This window comes from Limulus polyphemus, unplaced genomic scaffold, assembly GCF_000517525.1.
Source record: "Limulus polyphemus unplaced genomic scaffold, Limulus_polyphemus-2.1.2 Scaffold1736, whole genome shotgun sequence".
In the NCBI taxonomy this organism is placed as follows: domain Eukaryota; kingdom Metazoa; phylum Arthropoda; class Merostomata; order Xiphosura; family Limulidae; genus Limulus; species Limulus polyphemus.
The window spans coordinates 42,907-63,460 of NW_013667346.1; the positions used below are offsets into that span (position 1 = coordinate 42,907).

General features: G+C 30.2%; 1 protein-coding gene across 4 annotated transcripts in view; it reads right to left on the reverse strand.

Moving 5' to 3' along the window:
• LOC106464759 (aspartate--tRNA ligase, mitochondrial-like) overlaps positions 1-20,554 on the reverse strand; it is a 30,215-nt gene that overhangs the window by 7,804 nt on the left and 1,857 nt on the right. The window contains exons 1-12 of one of the 4 annotated variants that reach the window (XM_022392556.1): positions 20,437-20,461; positions 18,220-18,383; positions 15,917-16,012; positions 12,727-12,825; positions 7,333-7,456; positions 6,108-6,154; positions 4,767-4,838; positions 4,269-4,373; positions 3,496-3,675; positions 2,444-2,554; positions 1,071-1,136; positions 361-513 (exon numbers count right to left, since the gene is read on the reverse strand). In XM_022392556.1, the coding sequence (XP_022248264.1) occupies positions 361-513; positions 1,071-1,136; positions 2,444-2,554; positions 3,496-3,675; positions 4,269-4,373; positions 4,767-4,838; positions 6,108-6,154; positions 7,333-7,456; positions 12,727-12,825; positions 15,917-16,012; positions 18,220-18,383; positions 20,437-20,446 (1,227 nt within the window). In that variant the 5' untranslated portion in view covers positions 20,447-20,461. Of the gene's footprint in view, positions 1-360; positions 514-1,070; positions 1,137-2,443; positions 2,555-3,495; positions 3,676-4,268; positions 4,374-4,766; positions 4,839-6,107; positions 6,155-7,332; positions 7,457-12,726; positions 12,826-15,916; positions 16,013-18,219; positions 18,384-19,887; positions 20,239-20,436; positions 20,462-20,554 lie in introns of those variants that run through there. The other 3 variants (XM_013924915.2, XM_022392558.1, XM_022392557.1) reach the window with 3 other exon arrangements.

Sequence of the window (20,554 nt, forward strand, 5' to 3'; positions counted from 1 at the left end):
GTAACAGCAAATGTACAACGTTTCGACAAGATGATGATGACAAAACCTTGTCGAAACGTTGTACATTTGCTGTTACGTTAAACTTATATTAAAGTTTTTCTTCATTACCCATTCAAGCCATCTCCAACCATTTTCAATGGTGTGTCATTGTTTGAGCCTTGAACCTTCCAATACACAGCCCTGCATGCTAATTATTAAGCCATGTCTGGGCTTCAAATGAATTAATATTTAACTATTAAAAAAGTTATAATCTATCCATAAAGAGAGAGTGAAATATGTTTTTGTGTTTACAAAAAAATAGCATCTTAAAATGACATAGTAATACAAATGCTATGCCTTTTGATTCAGTATAGTACTCACAACGTTTCTAGTTTCACCAGCACTGATCAACACAAGTGTGTGTGGTTGGAGTTCAAGGTTTTTTTTTAGCTTCTGCTGAAGTTCTAAAGAAACATGCTTACAGAGTATTGACTTCCAGTTTAGGTCTTCCTTCACAAAAATGTTGACCAAACCCTTCAAAGATAAATTTAAACTTTACTAACAGCCAAACAAAAGAATAAAAAATAATCTCAAAGATACATTTTGCATAGATTTTAAAATTTAAGCTTCTTAATATTTTTTTATAATGATTTTCAATTCTTCACTGTTTTATAGCTATATTTCAATGTAATAAAAAAGATAGGTCAAATTAGTCTAGAAAGTGTTGACTTACATATTTGGAATTAAACATTATTGATCATAGTGAATTAATTCTACATGCCCACACCTGAGAATTTGATGTCATAAGGTAGATTAAATATATGATATATGCAGACAAAATGTATTCATTTTGTTAAGCAGTTTTATAATTATGTGTGCATTTGATATAATATAGTATATTCATTGTAATTTTTTGTGGTGGTCACACAAAAAAACATTTTTATGTAATATTTTTTCTGTTGTTAATTGTACAGATTCTGCTTAAAATACAAATTTATTAATAATGTCAGATTTGTTTTGCGTTTAAGATTACCTTAACTGCAAATATTTTTTATCTCTCAAATCATTATCTACATAAAATATATACGTACCTCTAATGAATACAAACATTTTCCAATTTCTTCAAACTTCTCTAACAGTGATTTGTTAATGTGAAGCTGTTAAAAAAATATAAATGCAGAATACATCCAATTCTACACAGTGAAATTGAATTTAACTATATCATAAAATCTTTCTAAGCTATAAAGGCAGTGAAGGTTGGAACTACAAACAATTCGAATAAAACACAAATTCGAACCCAGAAATGAAAGATGAGCTTTTACACTTTTAGTAATAAACCTTAACTTGTTCAATTTATTCTCATTGTGACTATTGTAGTTTCATGGTGGACTCCTGCTTTTGTGAAAGATTATAATCGACTCTTGTAGTTTCATGATGGATTAGCATTTTTAAGAAGGATTATAACTGATTATCATAGTTTTATGATGGACTGGTGCTTTTAAGAAGGATTATAACTGATTACTGTAGTTTCATGATGGATTAGCATTTTTAAGAAGGATTATAACTGATTATTGAGTTTCATGGTAGATTTGTGATTTTTAGAGGGATTATAACTGATTATCATAGTTTCATGGTAGACTGGTGCTTTTAAGAAAGATTATAACTGATTATTGTAGTTTCATGGTAGATTTGTGATTTTTAGAAGTATTATAACTAACTCTTGTAGTTTAACAGTAGACTCGCATTGTTGAGAAGGATTACAACTTTGATTTTCAAATATCTGTGTAATATATGTGTATCTAGACCTGCAAGTCAAACACCAAAAATGGCATACAGAAATATCCAATAAAGATTTTATCTTTCATTGTGCTAAAAAATACCACTTTTGTTTTTTAAATATTGTAGCACAACATGCCTAAGAATAAATTTTATAATTTCAGGTCTAAAATATGTCTAAATACTTCTTACTGTACATTCTTGTATTCAAATTTGTTAGGATTCACCTCAAAACTAGATCAGAATTTAACGAAGTATTCACCAGATATTATTAAACAACATTTTTCCTACATGTATAGAAGTAATTAAAAAATACTTTTCAAACACTTAAAAGCTTCAATACTCACTCAGTCTTAAGAGTTGAATAAACCTTTTTTTTTCAATTTAACTATGCATTACTATATCACAAAAAACAAACAATAATAATGAATCAGTTATTGCAATTATGATAAGACATTATCTTAACGTATCAAACTACTATGAGTAAAATCTTATATATCTTTTTATCAATAGCTAATGCATTCTGACCTACAACTAGTGAAATTAAAATACTTGATAAAATGTCCAAATTCACATAGTCTGAAACCAACCAGTATTACATAAATTATACACACCTATTTAAACTAAAAAAAAATGGCAGAAATTGTCTAGAAGTAAAACTTTTCAAAAGGTTAAAATTTATACTTACTGCACCCTTGGGAATGACAATAGCTTTTATACTGGAATTTTCTTTGTTCATTAACACTTTGTCAAAAATTTCAATATTCTGATTCTTGAAAATATCTGTGACATCTATAATCTACAATAAACAAACTGTGTTAAATCACTTTTAACATTAGGAAAAAGGACAACAATAAATTATGTAAATTTTGACAGGAAAGTATTTAAGTGAGAAAAACTATTTCACTTTTCTATATTATTTTGTTTCCTGCTATCCTTAACTTATAATAACAAAATTATGCGAGTCTAAATGAGAATCTAGAGCAGTACCTAAACAAAATCATTATCAACATGTCAAACATTCATCTTGAAGAAAGAGAGCAACCTTTGAGGAGTATAAATATCAAAATCAGACACTACGTGAAGTTGTAAGGATGAAGAGATACATGACATCCAGCATTTTCTGAGCCATAAGACATTTTGACAAAAAAACGAAAACAACTTGAAAAGTGATAATTATTTATAAAATCAGTTGACACAGGTTAATTTGTTAGTAGATTAGATACTTTGTTTTAGATAATTCTGTGAACAAGGGTGTTAAATCAAAATTTTCCTTTCATTGCTTACTTAATTTCTGTGATGTACTGTAAATAATTTTCAGAGTAACTTTTATCATCAGAGTGGGTAAGCAAGTACTTTTTTTTATTATAATTCTACAGATAATGGAAAATACTTGCACTTTTGTTTTCTACAAACTTCTTTTCGTGCTATTTTTTTGAGGTATTACTTTTTCTTGAAATCAATGATGTATCTAAGCCTAATAGCATTAACATAATGTATATTCCTATTAATATTAATTACATAGAGAACTAATAGCTTGATAAATCTATGTTACTTATGCTGAATTATGTGCTTTATGCTTGTCAGAAATAATGACAAGAGTATGACAGTCACATCTGACTGTATTAGCACAGTAGACATAGTTTTTAGCTTCATACTAAACACAGATTAATGTAAGTGAAAATTGGTCGCAAAAATAAATCTAAATGATGAAAAAAAGAACAAAGAGCATCGGCTTACTTTCATGTCAAACCTAGTATCAGGCTTGTCTGTCCCATACATTTCCATGGCTTCTTTATATGTGAGCTTAGGAAAAGGCGTGGATAGATTGCTTGCCTCTTTAGGCCAGGAATACTGAAGGAGTCCCTCAACTAAGGATTTAATCCTATCTGCTGATGTGAAGGACATTTCAATGTCCACCTGTTAGAGTTACTAATGATGTGGAGTTACAAATAATTACTAGTTAAATAAACATGTAGCAGCAGTAATAATACTTAATAGAACAATCTCATTCATACATGTATATGTATCTCACAACAAGAGGTTTCAAGCAGTTCTTACTTAAGGGAAATAAAAATTTAAATATTTATATTTTTAAAATATTATTCATTGCTTTCAAAGTGAAATTTCCTTATTCAATTTAATGTCATTAGATAATTTTTGTTAAAGGAAAATATTCAAGCTTTTTTATAAACATGAAATGTAATGAGATTGGATTTCATGTTATTTAAAAAAAAAACTGATTACAATCTGAAACTTCTGCTTCTAATCTTGTGGAGAAGACATTTCTATAAGTCATGTTTTCTAATATGAAAAAAAAATGTCCATATTGTTATTCATTTTTTTCCACTTAAACAAAAAGATGATAAAGAACTATGATAAAATTCCACACTAGCATAAATAATTCTTCTGCTAATTCATTGATAGATGAAACATAAAATGTACAGCACACAGAAACTTCAAAAGAAAGACTGTGGTTTATGCAGATGTAAAAATTATTAAAGTATACTTACTTGTGTAAATTCAGGTTGTCTATCAGCTTTAGCCCCTTCATCACGATAACAATGAGCAATTTGAAAATATCGGTCTAGAGCCCCAACCATTAGTAGTTGTTTAAACTACTAAGTACAAAAGATAATGATTGCATATATTTAACAACTCTATTTTTCCAGAGGTTTAAATGAGGTATGTTAAGCAACGAAAATAAATGTTACTGAATTCAACATTAATTTAGATATTCAATTCAGTGAATGCTAAGATATAAAACTGAGGCCTATAACTATATTATTTTAATAAAATTCTGTTTAAGAGTTGAAAATTTCCTTTTTTTTTTATATATAAATTTAGAAATATCTGGAAAACACAGAACAAAACATTTTATCAATTTACTCTAAACTTTTTCCCAAAACCACACACACAATTAAAAATGAGAGAGATGCATTACACCAGCAACCTAACATATGTAAAAAGTACCAAATGAACAGAATATTTGACTTAGTAACAAACTTTACCTGTTGAGGACTCTGTGTCAGAGAGTAGAATTTCCCTGGTGAGTGAGTTGGAACAACAAATTCTTGAGCCCCCTTATTAAATGAATAGTTTTATTTAAAAACAAAATCCACACTAATAGATACAACATACACATACAAAACAATTATCATAATATTAGCCTTGCCACAAAAACCAACATAAATTCATCTTGCAAAGCAATTGAGCATGTGTGCATATATTATATACAAGTTTTTAATAAAAATAATATGTATATGGTATAATGCTTATTAATTATTAATTCTATTGGTCAGGTATAAGAATGAAACTTTCAAATAAGCTGAAATAAATCACTGTACAATTGATTTTGTGGAAAATATCTAATAAATGATAAATTTTTTGTGACATCTTTAAATCAAATACTTTTTGAAAGATGTTAATTGTAAAAAAAAAAAATATATATATATACATGTATCATCCCTGTAAATGTATAAACAATAGCTCTACTCATGTAATTTCATGCATATTCAAACAAAAAATAAAATCCTATTTTATAAATTCTTGAGTACTTAAATTTTGATGAAATAACTGAAACATAGATAACCTGTTTGATGAAAACGAACCTACTTTGAGACTAATAATGTTTGGAGACGGCTTGAATGGGTAATGAAGAAAAACTTTAATATAACAGCAAATGTACAACGTTTCGACAAGGTTTTGTCATCATCGGGTACACCATGAAGATTATAGTAGGAATCCGAAGTGTATTTATAAGACATTATCTTTCTTTAAAACTCTAATAGATGGCGATACAATAAAGGGTGTGATTTGAAATTAGAAGTCTGTTATGTTAAACTTATATTAAAGTTTTTCTTCATTACCCATTCAAGCCATCTCCAAGCATTAACAGATAACCTGTATCCATAACATACATTTCATTAGCTAAGAAATTTTCATTAAATATTTTAACTTTTATAAGTTACCGTTATTTAGTTTTGCTCTTTGTTAACCTTCTTTGCAGATAAGAAGATGATTGATCAGTTTTAGGTTCTACATATATAGTGAGATTCTTCTGGGTCACATTTTCAAAATTTAATTTCAATACTAGTTAAGATTCATTGTTCTATTCAAAAGAGAAATTACAATAAAATTGTAACTATTTAAAATAGTGTTAACATTTACTAATACCACTTGATTTTATATGACCTTAAATACTTTAAATGATGGCAATGTAAAAAGCCATTCTAGATATTTAAAATTTGTTAATAAAAAGCTATTCTATTTGAAAAATATGCACAAAGTCTAAAAGAAAATGTTACCAATACATCAAAACAATACTGTAAAAAATAAAATGATAAACTTACTCCTGGAGTTCTCCTGAACAATGTAGGTGTTTCAATATCCACAAAACCTTAGTAAAAATCAAACTAATTAACTAGATGTACACAAACACACACACGTATGAAGAACAGATAAGAAAAGATATTCCTTAAAGTAACTTGTCATAAAATGGGGCCATTTATTTTTTTAAGAGTATACAACCAGTGTGAGTATTTACCGTCAAAAACACCACAAATATCACTTACTTTACTTAAGACATTAACTTGTCTCGTAGACATATTATACTGCTTCAGGCATTTAATAGTGCAGTTGCAGTTATATTCATTTCAAGTCCCTTATCATACATACTACACTAAACAGATGTTAGAAATCTATAAAGGCCAATACGGTAAGCAAGATTAGGTGAGGAATTCTCTATAATGCATATAATATTGTAGACTTTGATTGTATTATCTGAATGTAGACACTATGTGGTAAAACTGGACAAAACTGAATATGGTGATATCCTTATTTAGTGATGAAGGAAACATTCTCATAGTTACACATAGTAAAGTTTCAGCTAATAGTAAAATCATAATTAATAATAATAAAGAAAGTGTAATAACCCTACAGTTACTCTCTCTTCATACATTCTGGTATTAAGTATTTGAAACACTGAATAATCAAGCTGTTTTCATCTAACATGAAAGCAGAGACATGTGGTTTTTTAAGGCATGCTGGCTTAACTTGGGAAAGCCATGCGGTCACTTAGTAAATCCACGGGTTCAAATCTTGTTTAATCTCAATTTTGTTACTTCTTCACAGAATGGTGTGCTACCCTTAAAATATATGTACATATTATATTTGAATGTTTCTCGCTATTTACAGAGCTAGGTGATTAGTGGAATTTTCTAATTGGTTACATTCAACTAATCAATTATTATCACACGAGACTTGAATAATTGGAATAATCAAAAATTTTAATAACTAGAAACACTAATTTTTGATTAGGTGATTATTTTCATTAGTCATGACACTAATCAATTAAGCTGAACCACCATGGAATAATCGAAAATATTAATGACTTGATTATTTTCATGAAATTAATCGACTTAATCGCCTAGCTCTATTTATTTATGCCAAGATTTCTCGTAAAACATTTTTGGTCGGATATCATAAGGTGTAGAAATTATAAAATAAAAATTACATAATTTACTCTTCATTGTTATATATATATAGTAAAGATTAATTAAGTTCAACACAACATACCATGGTGTTTACACAAAAATTCTCTCATCTTCATCGTAACATTGGATCTAAGTCTTAGATTTTTCTGGAGGTTAGAAGTCCTGAGATCTAGGTATCTGTACATGAGCCTCAATGATTCTTTCACCTAGAATTATGAGCACAATGAGTGATATTACTAACCTGAAAGATTTTGTTTTTTATCTGGCTCTCTACTGTTTTATTGACCTGCTTTTATACTTACACATCTACTAACTAAGCTGTCTGGCCAACGTTTTATTTAGCTGCATCTTATGTACATCACTCTCTTCTATTAAATAACTTGCATTAATTTACAGATAAACGAGTTCTAAAAGCATTTCTTAACTCTAGAACTATTGATGAGCTTTATAAGGACTCATTCAGTTTTTAAACTATTCATACTTCATATTGTTGTTTTTGGATCCATGGCTTTGTTAATTTAAGAGTCACATCAAAAAAAGAAACAAAAATAAAATTAATATTGCAATTAAGCTAACTAATTACAGTTGAAGTCTTTTAGGTGTTTCATATACAAGTGCTTTCACCCTGTTATTTTGTCAGTTCTTTACAATGAGTTTGTAACAGCCAAAAACATACAATTACTTAACTATTACTCTTTACTATGATATAATATACAGTCCACCAGTAGTGAACTGTATAAAATCAAACCAATAATTTAAAGGTTAACACAATATACACACACAAAATATTTTACCAATCATTAACATTTTGTTCCTTTGTAGTACGAAATTAATAAACTTCAAGAAATTTACATTACGAATTATATAAATAATATACAGCGAATTTTATTAAAGAATCAAAAAAACTACAATGAGGAGCTCGTCAACACGCACATTCCTGCTTTCATAATATTTATAACTAAAAGTCAAGTTCATATGATGAACAAAGTTTGTATGAACCCATATGATGAACAAAGTTTGTACAAACCCATATGATGAACAAAGTTTGTACAAACCCATATGATGAACAAAGTTTGTACAAACCCATATGATGAACAAAGTTTGTACAAACTCAATCTACCTTTCAGTTTTTAACATTTCTATAAAAAAGCTTCAAATAAGTGATCTGTCAGTGCACATGTGCACCAAAATTTAAAAATGAGGATTGAATCTTTTCATGTGTCAGCCCTTTTGTAGGCTGCGAAATATTAATGAAAGCTTCTGTTTGAAATTGGCAATGTGTCTGCATTTTATTTTCCTGCAACTGCCATATAATTCTTAAACGGTTCTAGTAACAAGACTATATAATCAGAATTTCTTGGTCTGTCAAGTAACACCACAGACAATGAAGGTGATCAAGGCTCCAAAGAAACCATACAAATTTAGTAAGAAGTGGTCAAAATATGTAGAATGACTGGTGGCCAGTGAAGGTCAAACTGATATAAGATGTTTAATTTACTATGCTAACCCACAGACTGATGACACGAAAATGGTGTTTTTTTTAAAGTTATAGCCAACTTAATCATATTCATTTCTCAAAGCATAAAAATATACCTGTTCGTTAGAAATTTACTGATTAGCTTTTGTCTGAAAAAATGGCTTCTGATCAATGATAAAGAGCTAGCAAAACTCAGCTAGCGTCAACGTGAAGCACTTCAAAACTTATTCATACTGGTGTTTCGTAAAGTAAAAAATAATTAACCAATTCAACATTATGAAGAAACTGTTGAGCTCGTGAGAAGTTTAAGAGTAAGAGTAGGTGTACTGTATCACACCGATTCTACTGGAGAATCCATAATAGACATACAGTACCTTGCAAAGTATTCACCCCTATCAATAATGTCATACTTTGATGAAACACAAATAATGTAAACAATCTTTTTTAATGAACTTGTTTTTATTGAAAACTCAAATGATGAAACTTAACACTATTATGTGTGAAGGAGGTTGAATGTCAGCAAAACCTGTAAAGAAAAATATACAAGTTGAAATTTGCTGATTGCATAAGTATTCAGCCCTTTAAGTCAGTACTTTGTGGAAGTGCCTTTGGTAGCAGTTAGTATTGTGAGTCTTTTTTGGAGAGGTCTCTACCGGCTTTGTACAATGGGATGATGTAATTTTTGTCTATTCTTCCTGGCAAAATTGCTCCAATTTTGACAAGTTCATTGGGGACTGTTGATGGACTGCAATCTTCAAGTCTTGACATAAATTTTCTATTGGATTCAAGTCAGGACTTTGACTGGGCCACTCCAGGACATTCACTTTCTTCTTTTTAAACCACTCCAGTTGGCTTTGGCCTTGTGCTTCAGGTCATTGTCCTGCTGAAATATCAATTTTCAACCCAGTTTTAAATTTTCGGCTGACTCAAGCAGTATCATTTACATGCTTTGTTGCGAACTTCATACGAGATTTAAGATGATTCTTTTTCAGTAATGGCTTCTTTCTTGCCACTCACCCATATGGGCCAGTTTTTTGTAGGGACCAGGATATTGTTGATGTATGAACACTGACTACCATCTCAAATATGGAACTATGCAAATCTTTCAAAGTCACTGTTGGCTTCATAGTAGCATCCCTAACCAGTTTTCTGCTTGCCCAGCTGCTTAGTTTGAAAGGGTGGCCTGATCTAGGTAGTGACTGGGTGGTATGAAGCACATTCCACTTCTTAATGATGTACTTCACCATATTCAGAGGGATAATCAGCAACTTTGAAATTTTCTTGTAACCTTTTCCTGACCTGTGTTTCTCTACTACTTTATCCCTGACTTGTTTGTAAAGCATCTTGGTCTTCATGGTTGGTTTGTCATATCACTATGCGAGTTGTGGCTTGAACAGATGTATTTACTCTGAAGTCAAGTTAAACCACTTTGATTACACACAGACAGAGACCATTATATTAATTTTGTGACCTTTCAAACTAATCTTTTGCACCTGAACTGATTTAGGGTTGCCGTAGCAAAAGGGTCGAACACTTATGCAATTGAGAATATTCTAAACTTCTTTGAAAATCTAACTTACTTACATAATATCAGCATTTTTTTTTAGATTTCTCAGTTTGGAGTAGATTGCGTAGATTCTAAATATAAAGTCCCATTTGAAAGTTTCATGATTGTAAGCTCAGATGGCAACAAAATTTTGAAAAGTTGCAGGTGGGTGAATACTTTTGCAAGGCATTGTATTAGCAACATCTATGAATGAGGAACTTGTAGAAAAATATAAAGTTGTCAATATCCTTGCAATCATGTTTGACAGCTCAGTAGAAGTTTGTGAAATGAAAATCCAAATTGTTTAACCTTCTAGTCATGTCTCGAAACAAGTGTAACTATATCACGATCATTTTGCCTCAGCAGTTATCAATGAGCCGCATAATGTTTTTTCCAGAAATGGATCTTGGCAATGAATGGAAATCTAAGCTTATTATGGTGTGTTCTGATGGTGCACAACTAAATACAAAATGATATGAAATTGTTGTAACAAAACTGAGAGTGCTTGTAAGAGTTGATAAGAATATGATTCAAGTCACTTGTACTGTTCATACTTTGGAAAGCTGTGTGAAGTCCAGTGATTGAAACTTTCTATATTGTGTGAAAATTTAAAAAGTGATGTATAAGCTCCTTTAAAATTTTACCTTGGGCATGATGGAAGTAAAAAAAAAACAGACAAAAATGCTACAAAAAAAAGAGAATTCCATTACAGAAACTTGGGAAGTTTCATAATGTTAGATTGAATTTCTGGCATCATGAAGTGCTACTTAGTGTTTAAAATGTTGCCTTCCGTCAAAGAGAATTTATAGCCTACTTCAGAAAGTAGTCTCCTGAGAGCAGTCCAGTGTCTGTATTTTCAACGATTGCTGCTGCACAAGCTTGACATATGGGCCATCATGAAATAAAACCTCCATCAGAAAGACGTTCTTACCATAGGAGACTACAAAGACATACTAAATGTTTTGTTGCTCGGCTATCTCTACTCAGAGACTTGGACAGGGAGTTGGCAGCTCTTAAACATCCCTTCCAGAATGCAAATAAAGCCCTACTAATTTCATATCTCACAGAAGAATTTGAAAAACACTATGAATCTCTGAAGACTTGTGATATTTTTGAAATTTTTAACCCTTATACTTGACCCATAAAACACAGTTGCAATGTTTGACCTTACTCCTGCAATCACTTGATGGCTTCAAAGTACAAATATATGTTTGAATGCACACACACACAAGACACACCTTCATTTAATTTAAAACAAGTACTTGAACTTGACATTAGCTCTCACTCAATCAATGAATGTGATGATGATGAAAATATGAATAAATAATTAATAATAATTGAACCACGCTTGCAAAAAAAATTTCTTTTAAATAATATTTTTTTAACACTTACTGATACTTTCATAATGTAAAAACTTTAAACAATACTAAAATAACCTGGTAATTTTATCTACTACAGAACTTATTTTTGGTTGTATATGTGTTTATTGGAGGAAACAACCCGAGAGAAAGAGAGCACAAATTGAGTAGGAGGTAACTATCTGAGAAAATAAACATTTTTTTAGCATGGTACATAGCTGACAAAATTTGTGGAAAACATTGCTAACTGTGACTCTTTCATTTACATGCAACATTAGAATACTTTCATGAAATAGTACTTTTTTAGTTTATGTTAACATATGGTTTTGGTTTTGTTCAATATAGTCCAAAATAATTCAGATGTTCCATACGATGAGAACTGTTCTTTTTATTCTATTTTAACAAATGGTTATGGGTCACTCATTCCTATGATTTGTACTTCAAAATTAAATCTGTAAACAACTTTTTAGTACCTTTAAGGATAAGTATAATACATTTATACATACAAATTAAAACCAATTTCCACTATTTCTTTAAGTCCTATGAATTAAGTGAATTTCTATTAAATCAAAATAATAACTACATCTCCAGGAAAAAACTTATTTTATCATTTTATCTTCAAGCCTTATTTTAGAGCATTATATACATATGCAGGACTGACTAAAATACATTACTGAATTATTTTTGTCAGTTACATATGTATTATTGTACGTATGTGCTGCTCCTCAAGAAAGTGAGAAGATGAAATGTTAATCAAATAATAAAAAAACTTTCTTTCCTTTTTTTTGTAGACATTGTATAGCTCTAATATACAAAATAAAAAATTACATAACACAGTTGATGATGTTTTTCCCCACATTTCTGTTAACTTATCAATTCCAGTGGATACGAAATGCAAATTTTGCACACCTCTCATTATATATATATCCAGAATGTCCAATTTCAGAGAGATGTGAAAAAAACATAGCAGTCTTAAAGGATTTTAAAAATAAATATTAGGCCTATTGACCTTCAATGCTTTAACTGCTTTCAACATTCAAACTGCAAGATATAAATAACAGATCATGTTTTGACTTACAGCAACCAGATACTTACCTTCTGAAAATCTCGTATGTTAAAAGGAAGGTTTGGTTTACTCTTTCCTAGAACATCAGCAGTTACTACCTCAACTTCTATTTCTCCAGTAGCCATTTTCTAATTTGTAGTTTATAAAAAAAAAAATCTTTAAATTAGAAAAATATTTAAAGAGTTCAAATACAGAAATTAGAAATGCTCCAATATATTCATAAGACTTAAAACTGAAAAATAAAGATGTGAAAGTTATCATTGCTCTATTAGTTTTGATATTTTGTTGCATATGGAAATAAGGAATAAAAATAATACTTTGGTTCCATATTTCAGAAATATAAATTTTGAAGTGATGAAAGAATTATCTGCTGTAAAATGGGTAAGTGAATTAATTGGATATACTGATTCAATGTGGAAAACTTTTAAAAATAAATTGTTAAATATTCAAGATAGGCATGTTCCTTATAGGGAAAAAAAGGTGGATGCAAGTGAAAAACCAAGTTGATTAAAACAAAGAGCACATAGGATGGAATTTTAAAAAAGCATTATAAATTTAATAAGTTTATGTTGAATACTATAATAAGAAACTTAGAGAATTATAGAAGACCAAGAGTTGGTCAAATGAGATATCAGAAAAACAAAAACTGTATGAAAAAAAGGGTTGGCTGAAAATGTGAAAATTAATAATAAAGATTTCTTTAAATACATTAAGGGTAAGCAAAATGTTAAGATGGGAGTAAGGCCTTTGAGGGATGATACCGGAAGGCTAATATCTGATAATTATTGGGTGGCTGGGTTATTAAATTCTACTTTTTTCTTCAGTTTATACTATAGAAGATTTAAGCAATATTCCTCATCTTGAACAGTGTTAGATGGAAATAAGATGAAAATAAGTATGGTTTCCTTAGGAGAAAAATCTTACTTTACTAATCTTTTGGCATTCTTTGTAGAAGTTACTGCTTAAGTAGATGAGGGTATGGGTGTGGATTTGGTATATCAGAAAGCATATGATGAAATGCCACATAAAAATGTTGTTAAAATATTTATCTCTGTCAGTTGGCCCATTGGATACAAAACTGGTTAGATGTAAGAAAGCTGAAGATTGTTATAAATGGAGTTCAGTCAAAATGTATTAATGTCATAAATGGGGTACCCCAGGGCTTAGTATTAGCACCTTTGCTCTTTTTCATTAACACCAGTGATATAGATGAAGGAATTGTAAATAAATTATTAGAGTTTGCTGATCATATTAAGGTTTTGGATGATGCTGGCTGAGAGAAGAATTCTGCTGCTTTATAAAAAATACTTGGATTATTAGGTAATTTGGGTAAATAAATGGCAGATGGTCTTTATTTATAATAAATACAACATAATGCACTTAGGATATCATAATATGAATTATGAGTATTATTTTCATGTGGATAACCTTAACAGTGTTAAGGAAGAAAAGGATCTTGGTGTTCTACTTGATCAGTCTCTCAGTAATTTACTATTGTTACTGGCAAGAAATACTGAATACAGTCTAAGGTGGTTATAATTTCACTGTCTAGATGATTGGTTAGGCCATACTTGGACTACTGTGTTCAGTCTCGGGGTTCTTACCTCAGGAAGGACCTTGAATTGTTGGAAATGGTTAAAAGAAGAGCACCTAGGATGATACCTGGGATGGAAAAGTTGTCAGAAGAGGACAAGTAAAGATCTTTGAAATTATTTTCTCTTGAAAAAAAGAGGAGTTAGAGGGGTTCTGAATGAGGTTTTTAATATTATTGACATTGATAGTGTTGATTCATCTTTTTTTGTCAAAATTAATGGTGAGAATGTTAGGACTAGGGGACACAATTATAAATTTTGGTAGCTAAGACAGCTTTATTTTTCTAAGAGGGTAGTTGGCCTTTGGAAGGGGTTGTTTTCGGATGTGGACGATATAGTTAATTTAAGGAATTTTAAACAAAAGCGTGATAAATATCTGAATGATAATAGGCTGGCTCTGAGTGATTTATTTTTGTTTTGAAGTTTAGCTTAGTGGATGAGATGGCTTAGATAGACCAGCAGGTCCCTTGTTATCTGTTATCTTGAAATAATGTGTGTGTGTATATATATGTTACTTTTTTTTTCTCTTTTTTAAATACATTAAAGAACATATTTAGGGGCTGTAAAAAACTCAAAAACTAAGGTTTTTATTGGTATATATATATATATATATGTATATTAAATTACACCCATAACAGTTAAAAATAATTCAAAATGGTTGGTGACCAGAAGCACATGATGGATGCACTTTTCCTAACTCCTGCAGCTGCAACATGATAAAGGCTACATTTTGGGTTGGCTCAAGTCAAATCAATATTTTTATACAGATGATAATCTAGGGCATTTAGACAATTTGACTTTTAAGTTTCAAGGAATAGCATACTCATGTGATGTATATAAGCATATCAAGTGTGTTCTACCTCCTTTTATTAACCTACAAACTTTTCAAAAATTGTTATCTGTGCAGATATGTGAAGTTCCCACATAACATGTTTGTGCTAGCTACCTATTGTTCTGTATCAATCACCTAGAGTAGCACTTTTTGTTTTCCAGTTGGAAGGATAGTTACAAAGTCACTCATAGTATACCAATCACTTGGGTAGCACTAGTCGCTTTGGATAAGTTTGATGTTAAACATTTAAGTAAGTAACATGAGATTTATTCAGTTTGGAACAGGAGATCAAAATAATTAGACTTGTTTATGATCTGAGCTGATTTAAAGCATCTTCACAGCTAACTATCCAGTAGAGATGAGTGCCCATTGTGGCATGTAGAGTACCCAATTTCACCTTGTTTGTTTCAAAGAAAGACTGTTCATTATAATTGTACAGTCTCTGTTTATTTGTCACATATTAAGTTAATAAGGGGGACATATAATTATTTTGCAATAGACACCTTGACAAATCTCCAATATTTAGCACACCTGTCTTGTCACTCTAAGAAGAAATCAGTTTTATATGAAAATATCACAATCATATGAAGCTAAGTGAAATCTAGGCCATCTTTAAATGTTATACATAATGTATTACTATTGAAGTGGATTTTTCAGAATTCATACAACATGCAATGGTATTTTGTTTTATCCGTATCTCCAATCTCCAATATTCGGATATGAATTGAACTTTATACATATATTTACATACACACACAACTTCTAAGATACAAAAAAAAAGATCACATTTTTTACCTTGTTTTGTTCTTCTAATGGTCTCTGTACCACTGTTCCCTCAACTTTTAATACTGATTCCAGGCTGAGATTTTTCATCAGATATCCTACCGGAGACTGATATAGATGTAAGATCACTTAAACTAAATAATGCACAGTTCATTTGCTTACTACTACTACTTAAAAATTTTAATAAAAGATAGCTTGGAACCTAAAATAAGGACAAATTAATAAAGTAATGTTCTGATAGGAAAAATGCAACTCCTCAGCTTTATTTAAAATTAGAAACAGCTTAGTACTTTTCTGTACATGTAGTTCACAGTTTTATAAATAGTTTGAATTAGAAGTCTAGCTGATTTAAGGCTTAGTCTTCTAAGTTTAGCTTAATATCAAATATATTAGTTGTGTATATTTACTTAATAGTTTATACTACTGAAATCTTACTGAAGCACAACACAACATCAAAACATTTTAGAAACCTATAATTTCTTATTTCTAGAAAACTAATTTAAATACTCTTGCTGATTTACTATTTTAAAAGCTTAGTATTTAATTACATATATTATACTCCTGCACTACAAAGGTAATGTGGCAATATGACTTGCAATCAAATGTGTAAGAGATATCCAATGGAACAGAGGAATAGAAAGTATGAAATAAACACACTAAAAATATATATAAAATATGTCATTTTCAAATAACATCCCCTTACCTACTATACTATACTTTTATATAATGATTTAAGCCATACTTTTAATGATAAAATTTAGTTGTTTGCCAGAGGGAGCTATTAGTCTTGATGATGATGGTAGATCTAGAAAGTTCATAAAAATAATCCTACAATACCTATAAAGATCAGGAGGGTAAAATATTATATAAATTCTAAGGAATTTGGATAAATGAAAGAACATTATAAATATGAGTAATTGATGTGTGAAGATTCAATTACAGAATTCTGTGAAGTATTGAGTGAGTGTCACAGAGTGGTCCAGTTCAGTATCTTTTGCAAGAGTTATCACATCTATTAAGTTAATCAATCAATTAGCAAAAAAGTTCAGTAAGTAACCTTATTTGTTAGTTAAGTGTACTGTTAGCCTCAAAATTTCTGTTCAAACATTATTTGTGAACTTAGGCCTACAACAAAATGAACTTAGCCTATAGCACGTTATAGAAGTTAATTAATTCATTCATTATCATTATGCGTGGACTGAACTTGGCATTATTTTTACCAAAAAATCCAAAAAGAACCCACCCAGTGATAGAATATGTTACAACAATAATAACATGAAAATGACAAGGTAACAGAATGGCCCACTGAGGTACATCTCACTAAAAACAAAAATATAATAATAAAATGCTAAATACTAAAATAAAACTTTTATTTTAAATTTTAATTTTTAAACAGAATTAAACTATAGCACTCCACATCCATATTCCTATCTAAAAGGTTCTTAAACAAGTTTAAACAGCACAAACCACAAATTTATAGCTCTACCAAAACTGCATCTAGGATACTAAATCTTAAGCTTATTATCTTTAATACTAAAGTTGATATTTCAAAGATTTTCATTGCACCAATCAGACAACTCCTGAAAGACTATAAAAGCCTTTAACAATTAAAAACATCTGACTCAATCCTCCCCCCCATTCTTCCGCATTTCAGAGAAAACATGTCCAAGACTCAAAAATCTCTTCACAAAGCTTAAGTGATTTAAACCAGAAATCATCTTAATACCTGCATAGCCTGCCTTTTTCCTCCTTCCTACCAGTTGATATTCCTTCTGTAATATGAGGACAAAACTGCACACAGTACTCTAAATAAAGCCACACCAGTTTTGTACAAGACTATCCCAATAACCTTCTTATCTATGGATATCTTCATAAGACTGTATTTATCTGTATATATATATTCTATAAATTTTTCTTTTCACTATCCCTTTATATACATAAGAATAAAGTGAAAGAAGGCCATCTGGCACATTAGGTGACTTCTCACCCTCCTCAACAGCCAGCCAAAAGATAAAAACCAAACTAAACTAACTATTCAGAGCTACACATTTATCCAATAAAATATAAAATAATTCATATTATATATCATATCATCGAGTAAGCTATAGCACAACATTATAGCTCTATGCATGTTTTTGTCACTATTTATTCCTAGGTTCTCTGAAATTAGTTTAATAGATATGAGAGCCTCAATGGACTAACAGACCCTTTGTTTTCCTTAAATGTTATGTTAGGCAGAGTACAGATATTATGATGTTAGACTTGAATTTCTGGCTAAACTAAGTTTTGCTAAATGTAAAAAGAAAATTACACACCTTTTCAGGAATAATCAACTGGGTGACCCCATATCCATCTCTAAGGGTAATAAATTTTCCCATCCTGTGAAACTGAACCCAACCACACAAGGTCACCTGTTGACCAACATGTTCGGATCTTAATTCTCCACATGTATGTGTTCTCCATGTAAAGCTGTTTACATCTATTTTGATTAAAATGAAAAAACAAAAAATCAACTATTTTCCTCTATATTAAGCTTTTAAGCTCTAGTTTCATCATAGATAAAAAACAACAAAAATGTAAATCCTTAATTCAGTTCCATAATAAGTTTATATCATAAAAAAAACTCATTATGATATTTTTAACAATATTTATAGTTTTTAAGACTAGTAAGTGAAAAGCTACTTTCAATCTTCCTCTTGAAAAAAGTTTTCTAAATTCTATAGGCACTTTTTAGCTGGTTTGTGTTGTTATTCAGCACAAATTCTCACTACACATACATTTAACTTGGGGATGTCTTCATAGTTGGCATGATCACTCTAACTACAGTGGTGCACCAGCAAATTCCAAAAAAATGCAAGAAAAAAAAAAGGTTTTGGTTAACACATTCACAGATCTTACATTTGATAAAAAGTCCCCTCCCCCCAACAAAATCTGCAAGTTCAAAGAAAAGGGTGTGTTTTAGGTGGTGAAAGATGTCTTATTTTTGTAGTTCCACCAACAAATGATCCTGAATTAATCCCACCCGATATTAAAATAAAATCAAGTAGGAGCAAGGAAGTTGTATATGACGGTGTACAATAAATAGATAAAAAGGTGCCTTTGGTTTTTTAAAATTTTACCTTAACATGTAAATATATATGTCAAAATTGATGTTAACCTACTGTGTATATATATATATATAATGTAAGGTAGCATATATACAGCTGTAATCATTGGTATATTGTAAAAAAGGACACCTTGAAATTAAGAGAATGCGATATTTAGAAAAAATCTGTGAAGTTGCAGAAATCAGGGGGTAAAACTTCCCCAATATTTCAAGGATGAGGGGTCAGAATACGTAAGGAGCATATGCATCACTTGACATTTAAGTGTTCCACTATCATTTTTTTAAAGCTATTATTACTAGTATTAGTAGCTTTGGAGAAATAAGGACCTCAGCTACTCCGCTCTCTGTCAAATATGTAAAGGCTTTAGTGCTGCAATATTTAAATAGTTATAAGATCGTCCATATATCTTAGTTTTGTCATTTTTTATAGCTTCTAAAAATATTTTTTAGACTTTGGCATTGTGAAATGGGCATCTCACACAATCAAATATGATGAGGCAGTAAAAGACACTTCAAAAAACTGATTTCTGTCTCTGATGTGCCTAAATCTAATTCTCCAACGATGCCAGTCCCAACTTAAAAAAAACCGAACAAGCTTCTCGTTGTCAACAAATTCTTGGCATTTATAAACTAGTCTATAACTCAGTAAAAACTTCATTATTGTATAATAACAAATTGTGATTTACTGCATAATTATATTAATATGAGGATGTGATTTCAAACGAGCATCTTTTACTCCAGATGTCCCGCTCGAACACGTGTATTATTCGACGGGTTTGGTAACAGACTCGTAAGACTGAGGCTCTTTAATTTAAGTTTCTTGACGAAATTAAAAAAATAAAACTATGATGATCGTAGGATTTGTTATTAATAATACCTGATACGTATTTTCGAACACCAAATATTTTAATCTGATTTCGAGATGAAATCAAATTTCCTGAGTAGAAACGCATACACGTAGAAATATTTCGAAAACTCAAAACACGTCGTAAATATACCCAGCTAAATATGAAAGCAGCCATCATGGAAAATACTTAGGCCTAAAACGTGAAATACTAGTAGTATTTTATCATTTACGGCATCACAGAAATTGCTATTATGTTAATAAATATCTTGTAAAATGTAAATAACATTGCTTATAATCAGTTTTGTACATATTCAATGAATTTCGAACTAGAATTTATTTGAAGTGAGAGACAGTTCCAACATATTCAACTTCCCTTTTACAGATTTTTTTATCGAAAACATACACACAAATAAATATATATATATATATAGACATAATAAAAATTATTTTTGCATTTAATTTTCTACAGAGAATTGTACAGTTTTAAGGGGTTTTTTCTCCAGTTGTTTTTCTCTCTTGTTTTTAAAGTTAATAACGAGCCTTTAAATTCAAATAACGACTTCAATTTGGATAAGTTACCACATTTCATTGTAGATTTCGATTAGATACCATGCATATCTGTATGTGAAAAAATATTGTTACGTCTCCGTGTGTTAATTAATTTTCCGTAACTTCGTTCCGACGAAACTTCAACGAC